This window comes from Lepidochelys kempii, chromosome 5 (assembly GCF_965140285.1).
Source record: "Lepidochelys kempii isolate rLepKem1 chromosome 5, rLepKem1.hap1, whole genome shotgun sequence".
NCBI classification, from domain to species: domain Eukaryota; kingdom Metazoa; phylum Chordata; order Testudines; family Cheloniidae; genus Lepidochelys; species Lepidochelys kempii.
In genome coordinates, this window is record NC_136384.1 from 109382513 (window position 1) to 109403783 (window position 21271).

The 21271-nt window shown below is 39.1% G+C and overlaps 1 protein-coding gene across 6 annotated transcripts in view; it reads right to left on the reverse strand.

Annotated features, from left to right (window-relative positions):
- Nucleotides 1–21271, reverse strand: part of ZDHHC21 (zDHHC palmitoyltransferase 21) — a 65638-nt gene that overhangs the window by 19115 nt on the left and 25252 nt on the right. For 5 of the 6 annotated variants that reach the window (XM_073345422.2, XM_073345425.2, XM_073345419.2 and 2 more), the window contains one exon: nucleotides 11538–11654. In XM_073345422.2, coding sequence (XP_073201523.1) covers nucleotides 11538–11654 — 117 coding nt within the window. Of the gene's footprint in view, nucleotides 1–11306; nucleotides 11655–21271 lie in introns of those variants that run through there. The other variant, XM_073345423.2, reaches the window with a different exon arrangement.

The window sequence follows — 21271 nt, forward strand, 5'->3', positions numbered from 1 at the left end:
AGTGCTTGTATGCATTTCTGACAGCCCTTAATTCCAGTATGTTTATGTGCAGGTTGGATTCCGATGGAGAGCAGCGACCCTGGATTGTGTTTTCGCGTAAATGAGCTCCCCATCCCACAAGGGAGGTGTCCATAGTGATCACTGTAGTAAGAGCTTTCTGTTGAAAGGGGACACCTGAGCAGACGTTTTGTGATTGTGTCCACCATGTGAGCGAGTCCTTTACCCTGCGGGGCATAGTGAGACATCTGTTGAGAGACTGTTTGTGTGCTATGTAGACAGTGCAAAGCCAGGCCTGTAAGCATCTCATGTGTAGCCTGGCATACTTTATGATGAACGTCAATGCAGCCATGCGCGCCAGAAGTTGTAAGCATGTTCTGGTGGATGTTTGTGGACTGTGCATGATCGTTGTAATCAAATTGATTAGGGTGAGAAAGCGGCGTTGGGGTAACCTTGCTGTTGCGGTGAGGCAACTGAGATAGGCGACTATAAAATTCCAGTTGTTGGACAGGAACCTTGTGGACTTCTGCGCATTTATCTGTAGCCTGAAATCTGTAAAGAGGGTTATCATGGTTTGTGTGGTGTTTAGTGCTGCCCATTGTGTTGGTGCCCTTAAAAGACAGTTATCTAGGTATAGAAAAATCATCACCCCCTGTCTGCGGAGGTGAGCTGCAACGATGGCAAGAACCTTGGAAAAGACCTTTGGGGCAGTTGACAGGCTGAAAGGGAGTACTCTGTACTGGAAATGTCGGTGCCCCAGGGTGAATTGCAGGAATCGTCTGTGCACTGGATGAATGGTAACATGAAAGTAAGCGTCTTGGAGATCGAGGACCGAGAGCCAGTCTCCTTTCTCTAATGCCAGAATTATTGTGGATAGAGTCACCATTTTGAAATGTTGCTTTCTCACAAATCTGTTGAGTTTTCGTAAATCCAGGATGGGTCTCCATCCGCTGGTCTTTTTCTGAGTGAGAAAATAATGAGAATAAATCCCTCTCCCTGTGTTGAGCTGGTACTGGTTCCATGGCACCTAATAGTAAGAGGTGGTTTATTTCCTGTTGTAAAAGGGGCTCGTGAGAGGGGATCCTGAAGAGGGACGGAGAAGGGGTGGGGTAACACTTCTGGATAATTTCCAGAACCCATTTGTCTGTAGTGATGGTGTTCCAGACTGGGTAGTATGGTGACAGATGGTCTCCAAATGGGCTAGAGATCAGGTTTAGTTCTGGGATCAAAGAATGTGGAGGTCTCATGCCCTCAACCAAAGCTTGAAAATGATTGTCTGGAAGTAGATGGTTGAGATGTGGAAGGCTGGTCTTGGCATCTTTCCTGTCTTTGTTTACAGCATTGGTCATACCGTCTTTGAGGCTGGGTGTATGTGGCAGCTCGAAATTGATGGTTGTAAAATCAGCCCTGTTTCTTTTTGTTCGCAGGAACATAGATACCCAGGGTTTTTAAGGTGGCCCTAGAATCCTCCAGGGTATCTAAAGACACATCTCTGTTTTCCTCAGAAAATTTCTGACCCTCGAAGGGTAAAGTCCTTGCTGTGGCCTGGACCTCTCTAGGGAACCCAGAGAGGTGGAGGCAGGATGCCCAATGTATGATCACGGACGTAGCGGTGGAGCAGGCTGCCATGTCTGCAGAGTTGAGAGAGGCCAGTAGGGCCATCCTGGCGATGCGAGACCCTTCGGAGATGTTAGCCTTATACTGTTCCTTTTTGTCACCTGATAAAAGTTGACATTTTAGTGAATAGGTTGTGCGTGTATTTGGCTAGTAAGGCTGAATAATTAGTTATGCGAAATTGGAGTGTAGCTGAGGAATACACTTTCCATCCAAAAAGGTTTAGCCTTTGCCAGTCCTTATCGAAAGGGGCGGTTTCAGCCCCTTTTGCTAGCACATAATAATTCTTGTCAGATCTCTTACACGAAGGTGGGGCTGTGGCAGGTGTCTGCCAGATTATTTTTGCAGGGTCCATTAATGGCAGCATTAATAGGCAGTGCAATTTTTGCTGATGGAGATGCCTGGAGGATGTCTGTAAGCTTGTGGAGGGTCTCTGGTACCTCTGCTAAGGAAATGTCCAGGGATTCAGCTACCCTTTTGAACAGATCCTGGAAGGATTTGAAATTGTCCCCTAAGTGTGCGGAGGGGTGGGGGGGGGGGTGGGGGGCAGGGTTGGCATTATTGTTTGGTCTGGCAATAAAGACGAAATGCGGGTCAGTGGCAGGTGTGTCCTCGGGTTCCTCTATCTCCTCCTCCTGCGTCTCTGAGGGAGCTGGGACAGGTGGTAAAGCGAATTGCGTTGTTCTAGAACTTGGTAGATAGTGGGGGTCTGAGGCTCTGGGCCCTATCCGGATCCCAGTATGCTAGTTGGGTTGAAAAGTCATAGGAGGTGGTACCCATGGTTGAGCCTGCCTGCCTCACATATCAGCAGATGTTTGATGCTGAGAGGACTCTGGCTTAGGGGAGAAGTGGCGAGGGGTGTATACCCCTGCCTCAGAAGATACTTGTTTTGAGAAAGGAGGAAGATAAAGCCGTATTCGTTTCCCTCTTCTTGTTGTCTTTTGAAGCTGGAGACCCACCTGGGAGATGGGGGCGGGGGGCTGGGAGAGGGGGAATTGAGGAGAGAGAGAGAGAGAACAGCTAACAGAATTTTTTTTTTTTTTAAGGTTTTAAGTAAACTATAAAATACAGGGTAAATAACAGGGACAATAATACAGGGACAGTCCTTGAAGAAAAAGCATCTGACCAACTCAATAATCTGGTCCTCCGCACTCCAAAACCACCTATTGTCATTAGAATTAGTGTGCATGTGGTTATTCAGAAACAGAAGAGTTATAAGGATCGCTAAGTCAAGCAAAAGAATTCAAGGTTAGATTAGTGTGAAATGCAAAGAAATCTCAAGGAAATAAGTAGAAAAGCTACAGTTAGCTTATAATTTTAAGAGCTGAAGCAAGGGATGCAGCACAGGTGTTGCATTTGGTCTCTGGTGGTGGGGTGCTGACTGTCTTCTTATTTTGGCAACAAGTCTGAAAAAGCAGCTTGCCTGCAATCTCCAAGGAAAAGAAGATGCTGCAATGACTAAGGCTGTTATGAGAGGGATGAAGAGATATCAATGAGAGCTGAGTGAATCCTGCAGACCAACCTAAAGAAGCACTTGAAAAAATGACCCCACCTGGGTGAATGCCGGCTAAGAGGAATACATCTTTCATAAAGATACTTTTTAAAATTAACATAACTGACTACTTGAAGAAAAGCATTAAAAGAAAAGATAATGTGCACCAGACAACAAATTGTGCTAGAAGATGGAATAATCATGAACTAACTTATGATGGAACAAACATATTGAAAGAATATTTTCCCTTTGCTTAGACCGTAGATTTGAGTTTTCCAATCGACAAACACCAATTTGTAATTCTCAGGACTAACTCTGAAGCATGGAGCAGAAATCTCTTGTTCAATTACTTTCTTGTGGCTAGCAGAAGTGATGTCTAATCAACAGAGCTCTACTTAATACCTGAATTATAATGAACGCAAGCATACGGTCATATCTGCACAGTGCATCGTTTCCAACCCTTCAGTGCATTGCAATGTAGAAGGAGAGAGCAATTAAGAAGAAAGAGGAAAAAAACCTTAGTGGCCCTTCTGAACTTGCAGCCATAGCTGTTATCTCAGAATACAAGAGAGCATACTGCTGTACCTTAGTATTTGAACAAAACATCAGTCTTTTATTTCTTTCATCTGTCTACCAACCTTTCACTGTGCATATGGAAATGACAGGTGAGCCCTTGTGAAGTATCAAATATCAACATTTCATAAGGAATGCTAAATATTTTTAAATTAATGTTTCTATTTACTGTTTGCCCAGACAACAAGGCTGGCCATACTGTATATAGGTTATCAGTCTCATTATGATTTTACTTGTGGCCAAATTTTTTAAAAATTATTTTTAATCTAGAATTTTGATGTGATTAAATGTACATGATTAGGGTTTGTTTGTTTGTAAATCTAGCCTGGAAATTATTTGAATAATCTGGGTTCAGGCTAGTTGTTCTATTTCCCCCTCTATCTTTCTTTGATTAAAAAGATTTCTCTGTGTGAGAGATTAAAAAGAAAGTTGCATTATGCTACCTCTGGGGAAATAACCCAAATTCTCCTCAGTGCCTTGATGAATCTGGCTAAGCAGATTTTTTGGCAGATTATGTATTTTCTGCCCAATTTGTCAGATACCTAAAAAAGTGATGTGATGAAAAGAAAGCATCTGACAACAATTTTGGGAACTCATGATAACTGGAGAGGGAATAATAAGAAAAGATCAAGAGCGACTGTCCAATCTATTTCCAAGTTTGTGGTGTTTTAGAGGCAGATATATGCATAATTAGATCACACTATGACATTTACCATTTCCCTTAGTCCTCATCATTACCACCACAAGGAACGTTCAGAGAACAAGGTTTAGCAAATCAAATCTGACTACTCTCCTTTCTCCCCAAGAAGCTGCTAGCTAAATGATCTGATGTATAATTTGACAGAAAATTAAATATTCTAATAAAAATCCTGAACTTTGTAAGAGGTCACACTTTGCCTTATTATTATGGTTGCTTATTTCAGTGTCTCAGTTTTATTTACGCTTCCATTCAGAAAAGCATTTAAGTATCTTAGATACAAAAACTATTTCTTACCGCAATTGCCTAACGGGATTATTTTAATTTCTGTGTTTATTTCCATGAAGAGGATAATAAGTTTTTTACAATATTCTAATATGCAGAATTTGTTACAACTGCAAATTATACTTTCAAAAATAATGCCATCAATTCCCTTTAGTAATACTGTATGTTACTTATTTAAATAAAAATATTTACTACTCATTTTGAAGTTTATGTTGGGATAAACAAAAAAAAGATACCTGGTGAGATAGGTGGGGCTCTGATTATTTTTCATAAGTAAATTTGTGAAGATGCAGGGTGTAAAACAAATTTACTCCTTATGCTTTAGACCATGTCATAAAAGGGACTGGATGGTTTCAATCATAATTTTTAAATAAAGTTGTGTTTTTGAAATTACCTGGAAGACAAAATGCTTCAAAGATAGAGTAGGATGTTAACTATATGAAATAAATATAGACCACATTTCTAGAAAAAATAAAATAAAGGGTTTAGCAGGTAATACAGTAATAATTTAGAAATCGAAAAGACCTCTTAGATGATCTAGTCTACTATCCTCCATTCAAGGACTGTGTATAATTGCTTTCTACAGTTTAATTTTCAGAGCTTTATGCAGCTTTCTAAGGGTAGATTTACCTATATTTGGATGGGGGTAGAGAAGGCAGAAAACTGGGGGGAGAGGATGGGGGAGAGAGAGGAATAAGAGTAAGGGAGAGACAAATGGACAGAATGTTGCCTGAATACATTTTCTAATAATTTTCTATTTTTGCAGTACACACACACAAAATACCATAATTATTTTCTATTTTATTCTGTCCAGGTACAGGCGATTGCCTTAAAATACTGATTTCCAACTCTGGCCCTGACTGTTGCATTGGTAAACTTAATTACAAGGATTTATAGTTCTTTGATTACATTTCTGGTGTGTCTGAAAAATAGGTAAAGCCCTCATTATTTGACTAATCAAAACAGTATTTAATAGATTATCTGATTAAACATATGACTGCAAATATTTGTAATGATAAGATACTTAATTATTGAGACAAAAAGCATTTTGGATCAGAGTTATATCATTTGTGTATTGATGATAGCATAAGAAAATATGTGATGTACATTAAAAAGTAGTGGATTAAAATTGCAAAGTGGGGAAAGAATAGCAAAACTGCAATTAAGTATTTTGAATATATTTATTCCTTATTTACAGAATAGTTTTAATTATGTAAATGTAGTATTCTTTATATACTTCATCATTGAGAATGATTATCTGAGTCACCGTTTATACAACAAAAATGCAGGGATTTTATCTGCTGATCTAAATTTCTTTTCTTTTCTTGTATATTTTTCAGTTTAAAATTTTCAATTACCATGCATTGTTAAATAAAATATTAATCTCCTAAATAAAAACTGATATCCCCCAAGGGGACAAGTAAAATCCCCCAAGTGGACAACAATATTACACAAAATTCATTTGGATAAATTCAACTTTTTCTTCATTTCCCTAAGTAATGGGAATTAAAACAATCAAACAAAAACACACAGGAAAAAAAAGGAACATAAACACAAGTTATCCTCTTTTTAAAAGAAAAGCAAATCTAATGAAATGAACAATGTCCCTCTTAATTTGTCAAAGGCAAGTGTTCGTCAAAAAAGCTCAAATACTGATATATAAGAATTTACAAGTTATTTTCAGGAGTTCACTGTTTACAACTAACAACAAAAAGCAGGTGCTGAAAGCCATTTGCCACTGGGTGATGAAACAACACACAATACAGTAAAAAGAAAAGGAGTACTTGTGGCACCGTAGAGACTAACCAATTTATTTGAGCATGAGCTTTCATGAGCTACAGCTCACTTCATTGGATGCATACTGTGGAAAGTGTAGAAGATCTTTTTATATACACAAAGCATGAAAAAATACCTCCCCCCACCCCACTCTCCTGCTGGTAATAGCTTATCTAAAGTGACCACTCTCCTTACAATGTGTATGATAATCAAGGTGGGCCATTTCCAGCACAAATCCAGGGTTTAATAAGAACATCTGGGGGGGGTAGGAAAAAATAAGGGGAAATAGGTTACCTTGCATAATGACTAAGCCACTCCCAGTCTCTATTCAAGCCTAAGTTAATTGTATCCAATTTGCAAATGAATTCCAATTCAGCAGTCTCTCGTTGGAGTCTGGATATTAAGTTTTTTTGTTGTAATATCGCAACTTTCATGTCTGTAATCGTGTGACCAGAGAGATTGAAGTGTTCTCCGATTGGTTTATGACTGTTATAATTCTTGACATCTGATTTGTGTCGATTTATTCTTTTACGTAGAGACTGTCCAGTTTGACCAATGTACATGGCAGAGGGGCATTGCTGGCACATGATGGCATATATCACATTGGTGGATGTGCAGGTGAACGATCCTCTGATAGTGTGGCTTATGTTATTAGGTCCTGTGATGGTGTCCCCTGAATAGATATGTGGGCACAGTTGGCAACAGGCTTTGTTGCAAGGATAGGTTCCTGGGTTAGTGGTTCTGTTGTGTGGTATGTGGTTGCTGGTGAGTATTTGCTTCAGGTTGGGGGGCTGTCTGTAGGCAAGGACTGGCCTGTCTCCCAAGATTTGTGAGAGTGTTGGGTCATCCTTCAGGATAGGTTGTAGATCCTTAATAATGTGTTGGAGGGGTTTTAGTTGGGGGCTGAAGGTGACGGCTAGTGGCGTTCTATTATTTTCTTTGTTAGACCTGTCCTGTAGTAGGTGACTTCTGGGAACTCTTGTGGCTCTATCCATCTGTTTCTTCACTTCCGCAGGTGGGTATCGTAGTTGTAAGAATGCTTGATAGAGATCTTGTAGGTGTTTGTCTCTGTCTGAGGGGTTGGAGCAAATGCGGTTGTATCGCAGAGCTTGGCTGTAGACAATGGATCGTGTGGTGTGGTCAGAGTGAAAGCTGGAGGCATGTAGGTAGGCATAGCGGTCAGTAGGTTTCCGGTATAGGGTGGTGTTTATGTGACCATCGTTTATTAGCACTGTAGTGTCCAGAAAGTGGATCTCTTGTGTGGACTGGACCAGGCTGAGGTTTATGGTGGGATGGAAATTGTTGAAATCATGGTGGAATTCCTCAAGGGCTTCTTTTCCATGGGTCCACATGATGATCAACATAGCGCAAGCAAAGTAGGGGTGTTAGGGGACGAGACCTGAGGAAGCGTTGTTCTAAGTCAGCCATAAAAATGTTGGCATACTGTAGGGCCATGCGGGTACCCATAACAGTGCCGCTGATTTGAAGGTATACATTGTCCCCAAATGTAAAATAGTTATGGGTAAGGACAAAGTCACGAAGTTCAGCCACCAGGTTAGCCGTGACATTATCGGGGATAGTGTTCTTGACGGCTTGTAGTCCATCTTTGTGTGGAATGTCAGTGTAGAGAGCTTCTACATCCAAAGTGGCCAGGATGGTGTTATCAGGAAAATCACCAATGGATTGTAGTTTCCTCAGGAAGTCAGTGGTGTGACTTGATTATCATACACATTGTAGGGAGAGTGATCACTTTAGATAAGCTATTAGCAGCAGAAGAGTGGGGTGGGAGGAGGTATTTTTTCATGCTTTGTGTGTATAAAAAGATCTTCTACACTTTCCACAGTACGCATCTGATGAAGTGAGCTGTAGCTCACGAAAACTTATGCTCATATAAATTTGTTAGTCTCTAAGATGCCACAAGTACTCCTTTTCTTTTTGCGAATACAGACTAACACGGCTGTTACTCTGAAACACAATACAGGAGTTAACCTAAATGATCACATTAAAATGCTTATAAAGGACAAGAGGTTAGATGGATGGTCAAGGCATCACAAAGAACAATAGACCAAGCTACTCAACACCAGGTGCTAAAATATTTTCTCTTCCAGCCCTTCCCAGAGTAAATAAAGAGAAAATATCTCTACCCCATCCACACAGTATTGATGTCCAATGATACTGGCATATCACTGTACACTGTTTAAAGAATTAATTAACAGGAAAGCCTGACAGCATTAATCAAATTACTAAAGTCACCGCCCATTAAATTTATGATAATATAAGCATCAACATTTAGCAGAGACTACACAATATTTATCAGAACTATGGTAATCTATCCAGTATGTAGCTCAATGACTGGAGAAATATTAAATAGCTAGCATGGAAAACAACATATCATCTGTGTAATACAGCTATATTATGTAATACAGAAAGACATGAAATTGCTGGGCTGTGCTGAAAAACTGAACAAAAATCCTTTAATTCTATATTAATCATTTGTAAGAACATATGGAAAAATGAAACCACATCCCGTTTGGTATTTTAAATAAAAACAATCAAAGGTAATCCTTTAAAATTAGGGTTCAGATTAGTCTCCGCAAAGGATGCAGTTCAATTGAAACATCTGGTAGTGTTATGTTGCGAGACAGATCTTTTTTAACTTTGGAAATGAGATTAGTAGATCCGTTATGTGTAAGTGTCCAAGTAATTTCTAATTATTTTATCTGGGTCACAGATAATCTGCTTTTACTAGCCTCCCACCATGACATCAGAGGATCCTGCTGAAGCGATTATCCTGTTACCTTCCACCAACCATGGGAAGATGGAATTTTCCTTGTGTGTGTGTGTGTGTGTTTGTTTTTATATATATAAATAAAATATATAAAAATGAATGAAAGAGAAGTGGCCGAATGCTTCAGGCAGATGGCTGCCAACTGTCAGAGTTGTGCTCTGGCAATCTTGGACTAATGCTGTTCTAACTTTCATTAGGAGCTGAAAAAACAGCTCCTGCCTAACTCCAGGATTTTGAGAAAGGATAACAGGGAGGAGGCAGCAAGCCATCTCTTTCCCCATCCATCTCCCTCCTTCAGGTGTTCAATAATGACACTCACGTGCACCTGAAGATCAAATACAATATTTTGTAATGGCTTGTAACTTTCTCTTATGACTAGAGCTGGTCATTTTTTAAAATTTTTGTATAAATACATCTAATTTTGTAAAACCAATTTTCTTAATTGTGAAATGTTTACTGCTTTTTCAACAAGTTCTAGTTAAGATAATATTTAGCTCAACCCACAATGAAGAGCAGTATAAAGAGGTGCCACCTCATTCATCTGCCCATTGTATTCATTCAGAGTTTCTCTTCTCAGTGTATTGACAAAAATACATGTTCAGTTGTTTTTATTCCTGTTAGCCTTGTAGAACTGGCATAGCTAAGAGAGCTATGAATTATATTCCATTTGTGCCTCATTAACAAGACTGCTTATTAAGTTCCAATCACTTACACCTTGCAAACCTATTAAAGAGAATGCAGTTGCACCGAATCACTGTGGGTGTAATCTATAAAGACAATGAAGTTGCAGGGGTTTAGTTTGAGGGCCTGATTCTTTATTTCTGGTGATAAACAAGAAGGTAAGAATCCTGCTACATTACAGATCCCATGATGAGTCTGCAGGGTTGGCAGTAAAAATTAATTGAATCTTATTTAGATGAAGTTAAAATTAATCATTTCAGCATACTTGCATTATCCCTTCTCAACAACGAACACGAACTATCGGCTTTGTTTTCTATAAAGTTATAGGACGATGATTGAGCTTTTTTTTAGCAGATTGTATTATGCAGTGGTGCTAGTTTGTTTGGATTATGGAGCAGGTTAGAATTATTTAAGTTTGTAACTCAGTTTTCTTTGTAAACCTGATTTCAGCATCCCTTCTAAAAAAAGGGAAAGAAGAGTGAAACTTTAGTTTGCTGAACTCATCTAGTCACAATTTGCACAGAGGATCCAGCACAAGCATTGGAAAAAGGGCAGGAATTCTGCCTGTTCTGCTTCACCACTCTCCAAAGGCCTCTGCTCTAGCCAATCCCACTTACACCCACTCCTGTGCATCTCTGTAAATCACAAGAGAGCTTTCCAGGGGGCAGATGCTAATGTAGCATAAATACCTTAAACTGTGACTTCCCGTAATTTCAGATGTTTGGGTTTCTTTTAAATTTAGCCTCAGCTCTGAATTTCCTGGCTTAATGATTGTCTCTTGCTAACTACAACTCCTATCAGGACTTTTACCCTTAATTTATTAAAACAGCTCTTTAAAAATAAATTTGTGTTTTATCGATTTCATATCAAATTTGCTCCGTTTACAAGTATTCATTATTCTACAACACTGCCCAATAGCATGCGAGGCACTCCACAGTACAGCTTAGAACACACCAACTCTTTGCTCAAAAGACCTTACAATCTGATTTCACGCAGTGGAATGAAGGGGGCAAACTAAACAACAAAGTGGACTTGGGTATGAAAGAACAAGGTACAGCAAAAAGGAAATTTTCCAACTGTAATGAACAGGAACACAAAATATCTGCTAATAATAAGAAACCAAGCTTCTGCAAACTTAACAATAGAAAACTTCAAAATATATGCTTTTATTAAACATTTAATAAAAGCTTCTTCTACCCAGAATGTATAATTAACTCATAGCCTCAAAGTGTAATTGAGGCCAAAATACTGTAAAATTTTAAAAAGGGTAACACATTTGCATACCTTTTATTGCATTATAGATCCAGAGTTACACTACATAGGAAAAAATTAATGATATAAACTCTTAACAGGGCAAAAGCCATTCACTAACTGATGGAAATAAGGAAAATATTTCCCCTATGGGTTGGTTATTCCATAACTGTTCCACTACGGAAAACTCAAGGGTTTCTTACACTTTCCCCTCCTACAGAGTACTGCCAGACAAAGATGGACTACTAATACAACAGTCCCTCTGTTCATATATTTTTATTGATTTTATATGTGGTCCACATTGCCTGACAGTATGCAAATATATAATTGAGTTACAATACACTGATAAAACTATCTGAAAAATCGAACAACGAAATACTCACATTGAAAATACCCATGAGTTGAGTGTAAAAGAGTCCACTTATTCCACCTAACATTATTATGCCCATGAAGGTCGATATTCTTAGCAAGGCAAGTTCATGTCTAAATACAAAGAGATCCTATGAACAAAGGGAAACAGAAAAGACTGTTTAGTTTTCAAAAATTACATGAAGAAAATGATTCCTGAACAAAGCAATAACATTAGATAAGATGTGATTCATTTATGATAAAAAGAAGATAGACATTTATGACTAAAGCAATGCATTTATATGAGCTTGGTGGTATTTTTTCAATGCATAAATGCTAAAAACTCAAAACCTATAAAATATGTGTTTTCTATTTATACATTCAGACATACAAAAAGGTGTGCTAGATTTTCAAAAAACTCAATCCACTATTTAAGGTTTGGTAGTATAGTAAGCCCTGCTAGTTTATTCCTGGCTTTTCCACAGCAAAGCATGCCACATGCTATTCTGTACACACTTGTCTTCACAAGGAAACTCTCTCTGCTATAAGGCTTCCGTATCTTGGCTCTAGCCATAGTCTATTACATTATTTTAATAACACTTCTTAAAAAAAATAACACTTAGAGCTTGACTCAAAGATGGCACTGTAATAAAATAAAAATATAGAGTTAGGGCTGTCAAGCAATTAAAAAAATAATCATGATTAATTGTGCTGTTAAACAATAATAGAATACCATTTATTTCAGGGTGGATAAAAAAATAAACAGATTTTTTTATTTAAATCAAATTTTTTTGATAAAATGCTTTTTGAAGAAAAAACCAATCTAAAGATAGTTTTAATTAAGATACATTATAGCTCAAAGATATCTCATCATGAAATAGGGACTATAAATTCTAATTCTATAGTATGAGACAATATATTCATGTAATGTTTAAGAAAAATTTTGTAAACGAGTTCCAATAGTTCATGGATTAGGGACTCAATTTTATGGGGTTCCAGAGGCTTCTGTACAGATTATTTAGGTTAATTTTTCTATGTACCCAATGGGACTCAGTGCTCAGTCTAGAAGATACCATCAGAGATGCTTAATTTTGCAGTTCTCAAACTGTGGATTTGTGACTCCAGAGATAACATGCTTGTTAACAGCAAAAATGTTTTTAAATAAATAAATAAAATACAGGGGTGAGAAGTAACCAACCTCAACCCTATTGTCCCTCTGCAAATTTGTGTACACAGAGTCAATCCCTTACCTCTCTCTAAAAGTGCAAAGTTTCAAAAAGTTTAATGAATAGAAGATCGTTGGGGGCGGAATAGATCTGGACAAGGAGAAGAAGTCTGGAGATAAATGTGAGAAGGGAGGGATAGGCAGTAGAAACAAAAGTGAAACTCTTTGAGCAGCAGATTCCAGAAGACTTGAGGTCTTTCTGAGTGTAGTCTTCATTGATTTGAGATCTACCATACCATTCTCTCACTAGAAGGGAAAACCTGTAATGGCAGCAGGCCATAAAAGAGACCCAGTCTGGGAATATTTTAATGAAGTTCCTCTACCTGTTGATAAGACAGATGTGCGTGCAAAATGCAAACAGTGCAACAAAGAAATGCAAGGCCTGGTTGCCTGAATGAAACAACATCATGAGAAGTGTTCCTTTTCAGGAGGAAGCTGCGTTGAAGATGATGAAAGGAACATGTCTGAACATGCAGGATCTTCAGGTTGTTAAACTTTTTTTATTTCATACTTCTTTCTTAATGACTGCCTGTCTTCCTTCTGAACTATTCTTGAATTCTCATTGAGCAAAAAATATAGTTGTTACTCTACAGTACTATCATTTTAGATGAAGTTGTGATAAAAAATAAATAGATGAAATAGGCAGATCTTCCTTTTACAATTTCACCTTTAAAGTAGTACTGTCAGTGAATGGAATGAGTAATACTAAATTAGCAGTATAGTAATAATAATTAAATAACTGCATTGACTTATTTTGTTTAGGAGAATCTCAACATACAGGATTCTGAAGACTATCCACCTTCAAGATCACCATCATTTTCTATAGTTTCAGAGTTATCTGCCAATGATAGTGTTTCAGTCACATCATGTATGTCACATAGCTACAGTATATATCGCCTGTAGCAAAAAGAAAAAAAAATCTCCATCATCCAGAAACAACCATAGATAAATTTGTGATAAGAACTAGCAGATTACAGAAAGAGGTAATTGATGAAAAAATTGCCTGGTTTATTTATGCAACAAACTCCCCTTTCTGTACGATTGAGAACCCACACTTCATTAACATGGTTCAATTATTAAGAACAGGATACAGTCCACCCAGCAGAGCAGATGTCACAGACAAATGGATAAAGTGTTAACCTGAGTAGAGCAATGGGTGGAGCAATGTCCACAATGATCCTGTTGTATGTGCTTGTGTGACAACAGAAGAAGGGAACGTCTTCCTTACAGAAACAACTGATACATCAGAAAATGAGCACACACAGCAGCATACTTACAAAAAGTAGCAGTAAAAGCTATAACAAACTGTGAAAAAAAATTCAAATATGCAGCTTGGTCACAGACAATGCTGCAAATGTATCCAAGATTAGAAGAAATAATTTAGGAGAGAGATCCAAGCTAACAACATATGGTTGCAGTGCTCATTTGATGCATCTCCTAGCCAAAGACTTCAGAGTTCCAGAAATAAAGGTTAATGTTGTTGAAATTGCAAAATGCTTCCGTAACAACCACCTTGCAGCAGCTGCTCTGAAAAAAGTGGAAAGAACCAAGTTAACTCTCCCACAAGACGTGCGATGGAACTCAGTAGTGGACTGTTTTGAGCACTATATCAAGAACTGGCCTAATCTGATGACAGTTCATGAACAAAATCATGAAAAAATAGATGTCCCTGTCCCAAAGTTCTCAACATTGGTCTTAAGAGAAATGTTGAACACATGCTGAGTACCCTGAGGCCTAGTTCTGCAGCCTTGAACAAAATGCAGGGAAACAGCGGTTTTATTGTTGACACTGTTGAAATGTTGGAAGGAACTTAAAAAGAGAAATATGCAATGACAGAGTTAAATTACAAGCACTAAAAAAAACTTATGGAACAAGCACTATCTCCAGCGCATTTTCTTGCAAATATTCTCAATACTCGGTTTTGTTTAACTAACAATTTTAAAATGCTATTTTTGTACATTTTTCACTGAATTCCAATTTCCATCCAAATGTACCTTGACACAAATCAACAGTAAAACATTAATATAGTAAATCAGAAATGTGTCATTCACTATTTTCTAACATAATAAAAATATAAATATCAGCAAGCTGAATAAATGTATAAGCTATATAATTGCTTAAATAAATCACACAGAAACAGTGTATCCTCCTGTTTAGAAAAAAGTTGCACCAAATTTAGTATAAAGTTTATCTTTAATTGCAAAATACATGTTTTAATGGTTATACCACCCTGATAATCAATCTTTCTTTAGGAAAATAACTAAAAAGTACATATACAAAAATTAATTATTTAAATCAAGGTTTCCTGATTGCTAATTTTAATCATGATTAAAATTGGTGATTTAAATCAAACTAAACATAATTTCAAGTTTATTTCCTAATGCTGACACTTAAGACAGACATGTTCTTCCAGGGTTTATAACTGAAGAATTCCAGTGCTGTTTGTGAGATTAAGAACTAGAAAGAACATTTTATTATTTGTGTTACATTAGTACTCAACAGCGGTGACAAGAGCACAAACTAAATGGTAGGACTGAGGCTGGAAGTTCCATGCCCCGCAAAAATATTTCTGATCCCACCCACACAAAATCATTTCTCATCCCAAATAAAATTAACCAACTAAACAAACGGGGAATTCCCTCCCACAAGATCGCCTCTCTGCTGTAACTCTTCCCATTGCTCCACTACTATTGAAAATAAGCAGGCAACCTCTTTCGCTCTGTTCCTTACCCTCCCATCTCTTTGGTTTAGTGACAAGCCCCTCATTTCACATACTGCTCACTGCAAAAGCCCCATGTCCCCCACTCTTCCTTTTATATGCATACATACATATATATTACACACACACACACACACACACACACACACACACCCCTACCCTGTCAGAGCTTCTTATTCCCTCTTTTCTTGTTGTTCACAGGCCCCTACCCACTGCCTCCAAGTCACAGGCTGGCCAGTTCATCACTCTCTCTGCCTCAGGGTATGTCTACACAGCAAAGAAAAACCGGCAGCTGGTTCATGCCAGGCGGCTCAGGCTTCTGGGGCTTGGCCTGTAGGACTGTTTCATTGCTGTGTAGACTTCAAGGCTCAGGTTGGAACCCAAGCTGGGACTCTCCCACCACTCCAGGGTCCCTGTGTAGACGTACCCATAGGCCTTGTGATCAGTAGGAAAAACACATGTTCTTGCGATGTGGTTAGCGAACGTGGTTAAAATCCTAATGAAGACAAGGCAGTTTGCAGTTTACATATGTTAGCGCCTTGAATGGCTAAAGTGTTAAAACTACAAAATGCCTGGTTTTTAAACTCATGTTAATTACCCTGTGTTCGCTAAAATGCAGTAAGAACACACTTTTTTCTCTATTGAAGACAAGACCTATGATATGCCACTAAAAATGCTAGAATCTTCCCAGCTTTCCTCTCCTGGTTACTCTTTCTACTGAAGAGAAAGAAGAAAGGTATCTGCCACAAAGTAGATGGGATTAGCTCTACTAGCTTCTTTGTACTAGCCATCACTGTTCTCAAGAGACCCAACCAAGATCCATCATTCTAGGTACTATACAACTGAGAGAAACTGACTTAGGGCCTTAAATTTGCAAAGGGATCCACATGGGCAGACCCATATTCCTGCACAGAACCCACTTGTGTCTGCCAACATTGGAACCCTTTGCAAATCTGGCTTTAACAGTAAAAATAACAATTTATTTTCTCTGCCCTTCCTGGAAACAGAAAAACAACAACATAAAGGGAAAAAAGAAAGCCTACACTTTAAAATTCAGATTAAATAACCTAAAGTATTAATAATGTAGTTAGGATTTTAGATACGTAGATTCCCCCAATTTATTTTATTATTTCTTTGCGGTAAGTATGAAGTAACAATTTTTCCAAACAAAACTAGCCAAGATTACAAAATTGCCAGTTTAAAGCTATTCAAAAATTAAAGCAACTTAAAATAAAGTCTAATCAATTTTGGACAGATCTTCACCTCATTCAAGCAGTGGTCAGGACTCTCCTTGCCTCTATGCAACACGAGTACCATGCAACCACAATCTGACCCCAAAGGTTCACTTACCCAATCACATTCCATAACATGCTCAAGGACAATGCTTCACAAATAGATCATGGAGTTGCATAGCTTGTAAGTCATGATCACATTAACACAGTGGCTCCCCAACAGCCTGTTCCTCCCCATCACCACACAGATTCCTATGGTTCTCGGATTCCTTGTGCAAAAATATGGACAAACCTGCGAAGCAGTGGCAAGAAACTTGGGCTGAAAGACTGACAGAACAAATGTCTGTAGGCTTATGCTGAAGCGTATTACAGGCCAAGAGATATTCCTTCTCCATCTTAATAACAGTTGCCAAAGACATTCTGAAAAGAACCATTCAGGTGGTGAACAGCTTCAAACAAGCATGCTTGAAATCCACAGCAGAATCCAGCATCATTCATTGCAAAACAGTTTTCATCCTTTTCCAAGATCATCCACATCTGGGGAAGGAGGCTAGCCATACATGACACACAGTGTCAAGGATATGGCCAGTTCCTTTCCCCAATTCAGCCCAGGCTCACTAAGGAAGTCCCAGATATACTGAGAGAGACCTGCAAATTATACCCTTGTCTTGCCCCTCTTAGATGGGGAGTCTAGAGCAACAGAAACCCTTTTGACTGAGACTGCCAGCAACTCACAGAAAAAAATAAAATACATCGAACATACTCTAGTCTGTCAGTCCCTAAAAAGAAATGTTCCCTGATGCATCAGATCTTGCTAGCCACCACCTAGTATCAAATAGCTCTTCTCTGAGTAAATGTTTGTTTCAAAGCTAGCTAAAAACTGACTCCAAACATCTGTCTACAGGCAATAACTAGATCCTTCTCATTCAGATTTCAAACTGGGATTAGGAACAGAAACAAAAACAGAAATTATGTTTCTGCTTTACCCATGGAAATCACTCATACTCTTGGATCTCTATCTACCAGAGAACACTTTTATCCCACCTTAGAGTGGCAGTAGGGGTCCAGACAAAAAAACACACACACACAGAATCCTTCCTCAAGGGTTGTACTCAGAGTTAATGATTGGCAACAGTGCTTCTGCTATCAAACCCTTGCCTTGAAGAAGCACAGAACTATAATCTCTCCTTTGATCTAATCGATATTTACATGCAGGTGTTTGGAGACTGTAAGATTTGTAAGATTTCAACTGCCAACAATATCCACTGAACACAATTCTGTCATTCACAACCTACCATATCTTCATCGTCTCCCAATTATCCCAGCATCTGGGCAAGATCAGCACATGGATGAGGAAAAACTGGATGACGAGATTATGCTGGTAGACACAGACACACACACACAGAGAAGGCTGTCTACAGAAATGTTGTCTACACTAGGCAAAGACTGACGTCCATATATTGTGAAAACATTCTGCAGTTTGGGGGTGCAGTTTTGACACTATGGCTTAGAATTGGAGTCTCACCTAGCTGCATCTGCACCAAATGAATTCTAACATCTTTAATTGGCTAGGAGACAGTGTCCCATCCTTGTAGATGATGACTTGGCTTCAATGTACACACACTCATTATCTCCCAACCAGATTATTGCAATGCAATTTATTCCAACATCAAAATATCAACTCTGAAAATAACTCAGAGGTGCAGAATGCCGGAGCACGCTTCCACAACAACACTGGTTAGCAACGCTGTTTACTTCATTAGCTTCCTACAGATCACCACACTAAGCAGGATGGCCTCTTATTGTCCAGACAAGCTTACAGGGTCAGGGAGGCACTGGGGTTAAATGGCAAGCAGCTAAAGGTCACCCATGAAAGGTCAGCATGGGTGAGAAGCAGGCCTCTTTTTACTTTGCCTTGCACACAACCCTACCCTCTATTTCTATGATAATTATTGTTTCCATGGGGTATCTATTTCTCATTACTCTGTCTGTATTGCCAACTGTGATAAGGCAGGGTGCTACAGTCCCAGCTCCTGGGGATGCAGCACCTCGCAACTTGAAAGCAATTGTATGAGACCCTGCTATTGGCAAATCCTTGCAGTTGAACAGTACACTTAATTTGTTGATGATTTTTACGATTACAATTTGTAAATTGGCCCTAGCAACATGGATCAGATTCCCCTTTATAGAGAGAAAAATGAATGGGGATTGAATCAGGTAGATAGTGCTCCCAACCCTACAGAGGTCAGGGGTTGGGATAATGCCTTTTTTTGTGCAAATTCAGCATCAGCCTTGGATTTGTAATGAGGCCTGTGCACTGGCACAAGGCCTGGTGGTTGCTACATGCAGTGGGTTGACTGCCTAACCATACATCAGGTCTTAGAAAAATGCAGGCTTGATTGACATAGGCAAGGCTATGATGCTCATCACTTTGAGCAAAGGAGGGAAAGCTGGTGACAGTTCAAAGTAGGAGATATCTTTTCAAAGTTAAAGGTTCAATAAAGTTGCAGCCACTTAGCCAAAAGATTTTTAATTCTTGTCTTGTCTGCACACTTATTTGGCCACTGTCACTCGCAAGTTTAGGTCCTTATTTTTAAGGCTTTGCGTGCTCTGGGTTGAGGATTCCTAAAAAAGCAACTTTATCCTTTGGGGATCAGGACTACCCTCAACTACTCCAATCGTACTTTCAGTATCATGTGTGGGAGACAGAGCTTTCAGAAGAACTGGCCCCAGGCTCTGAGATTTACTCACATAGGTACTTAGAATGAGAACAAGCCTGACAAATTTACAATCAAAATGGAATCTCACTTCTTTGATCTCACTTTCCTGTTAACACATAATATATATAAAAATTAATATGCCAACAGAAGAAAGTAAAACACATACACATGACTTTTCCCTCTGGGGGAGGGATGAAGAGGAAACCTCACATGACACTGCTAGTCTGCTTGTTTATTTTCAATTCTGGAAGTCTCTCAGATATCATGGTGATGAGCTCAATATAATAACCTGGATAGAAGAAGATAGGATAGAATAGAGAACAAAACCACAGACAGTCAGATAAACAAGCCAGATATCTCTAATAAAAAAAAAGTTTACCAAAGAGTAATATAATTTGTCACTCTTAGCATAAAAATGAAAACACAAACGACTATTAATCTAACTGTTTTACCTTTAGCCAGACAGCAGCCTTTCAATATATCCTTTCCCCAAAACACTATTTTCTATTATAGCATATTTTATCTTCTTTCCTAGGTTATTCAGGATTCCTAAATAGTGCTTACAATTGTACTGGAGGGAGGGTTCAGAACTCTTACATCCTGTAAATTGTAATTATGACCCTAAAACAGCCAGTTTCCTATAACACTCAGGGTAGAATTTCACATCTCATTTTCCAAAATAGCGTGGCATAGTCTTAGGATACGTCTACACTGCCCGCCCAATCGGTGGGTAGTGATCGAGCTATCGCGTCTACTGTAGGCTGTATCGCGTCTACTATCGCTCTGCCGTCGACTCCTGTACTCCACTGTGGCGAGAGGCAGAAGCGGAGTCGATGGGGGAGTGGCGGGAGTCGACCCTGCGCCGTGAGGACGCGAGGTAAGTCGATCTAAGATATGTCGACTTCAGCTACGCTATTCTCATAGCTGAAGTTGCGTATCTTAGGTTGATCCCCACCCCAGTGTAGACCAGGACTTAGAATAAACAATTAATAGAGGTAGATACGTTATTTATCCTATTAAAGGGATTTTTATTGAAACAGTTATTTGATATCCCATCTGTTTGGAAACTTAAAGCATGATTTAAACTTACTGGCTTCAGTTTTAATATATTTGTATACTCTGCTCTTACAAACATTAATGTACTGCCTCACAACCCTTTCCTTTTCAAATCCTCTGTGAAGTAATGTCATGTCCTTTTTATGGATAGGGAAAACTGAGGCCTAGGTAGGTCAGATAATAAACACCTTGCTCTTATGTTGTGCTTTTCCCATCGGCAGATCTCAGCACACTTTACAAAAGATGTCAGTATCATTATCCACATTTTACAGATGGAGAAACTGAGGCACAAAGAGGTATAGTGACTTGCCCAAGTCACCCAGCAGGCCAGTGGCAGTCAGGAATAGAGCCCAAGTCTCCTGAGTCCCAGTCCACTGCACTATTCACTAAGGGCATGGCTACACTTGCACATTTAGAGCACTTTGAGTTAAACCAGCCTTTGTAGAGCGCAGTAGGGAAAGCGCTGCAGTCTGTCCACACTGACAGCTGCAAGTGCACTGGCGTGGCCACATTAGCAGCTCTTGCAACAGCCACAGAGAGCAGTGCATTGTGGGAGCTATCCCAGCATGCAAGTGGCTGCAACGTGCTTTTCAAATGGGTAGGAGTGGGGTGGAGTGTGACAGGGAGTGTGTTATGTGTATGTGGGGGGAGAGAGAGTGGATTTTTGGGGGGGCTGAGAGCATGTCAGCATGCTGTTTTGTAAGTTCAGACAGCAGCAGACCCCTCCACCCCCTGCTTCTCTCTCTCTCACTCACACACACACAGCATTCCACAGTAATGGTTTGCTTTGTCTCTGAGCAGATAAGCATGCTGGTTG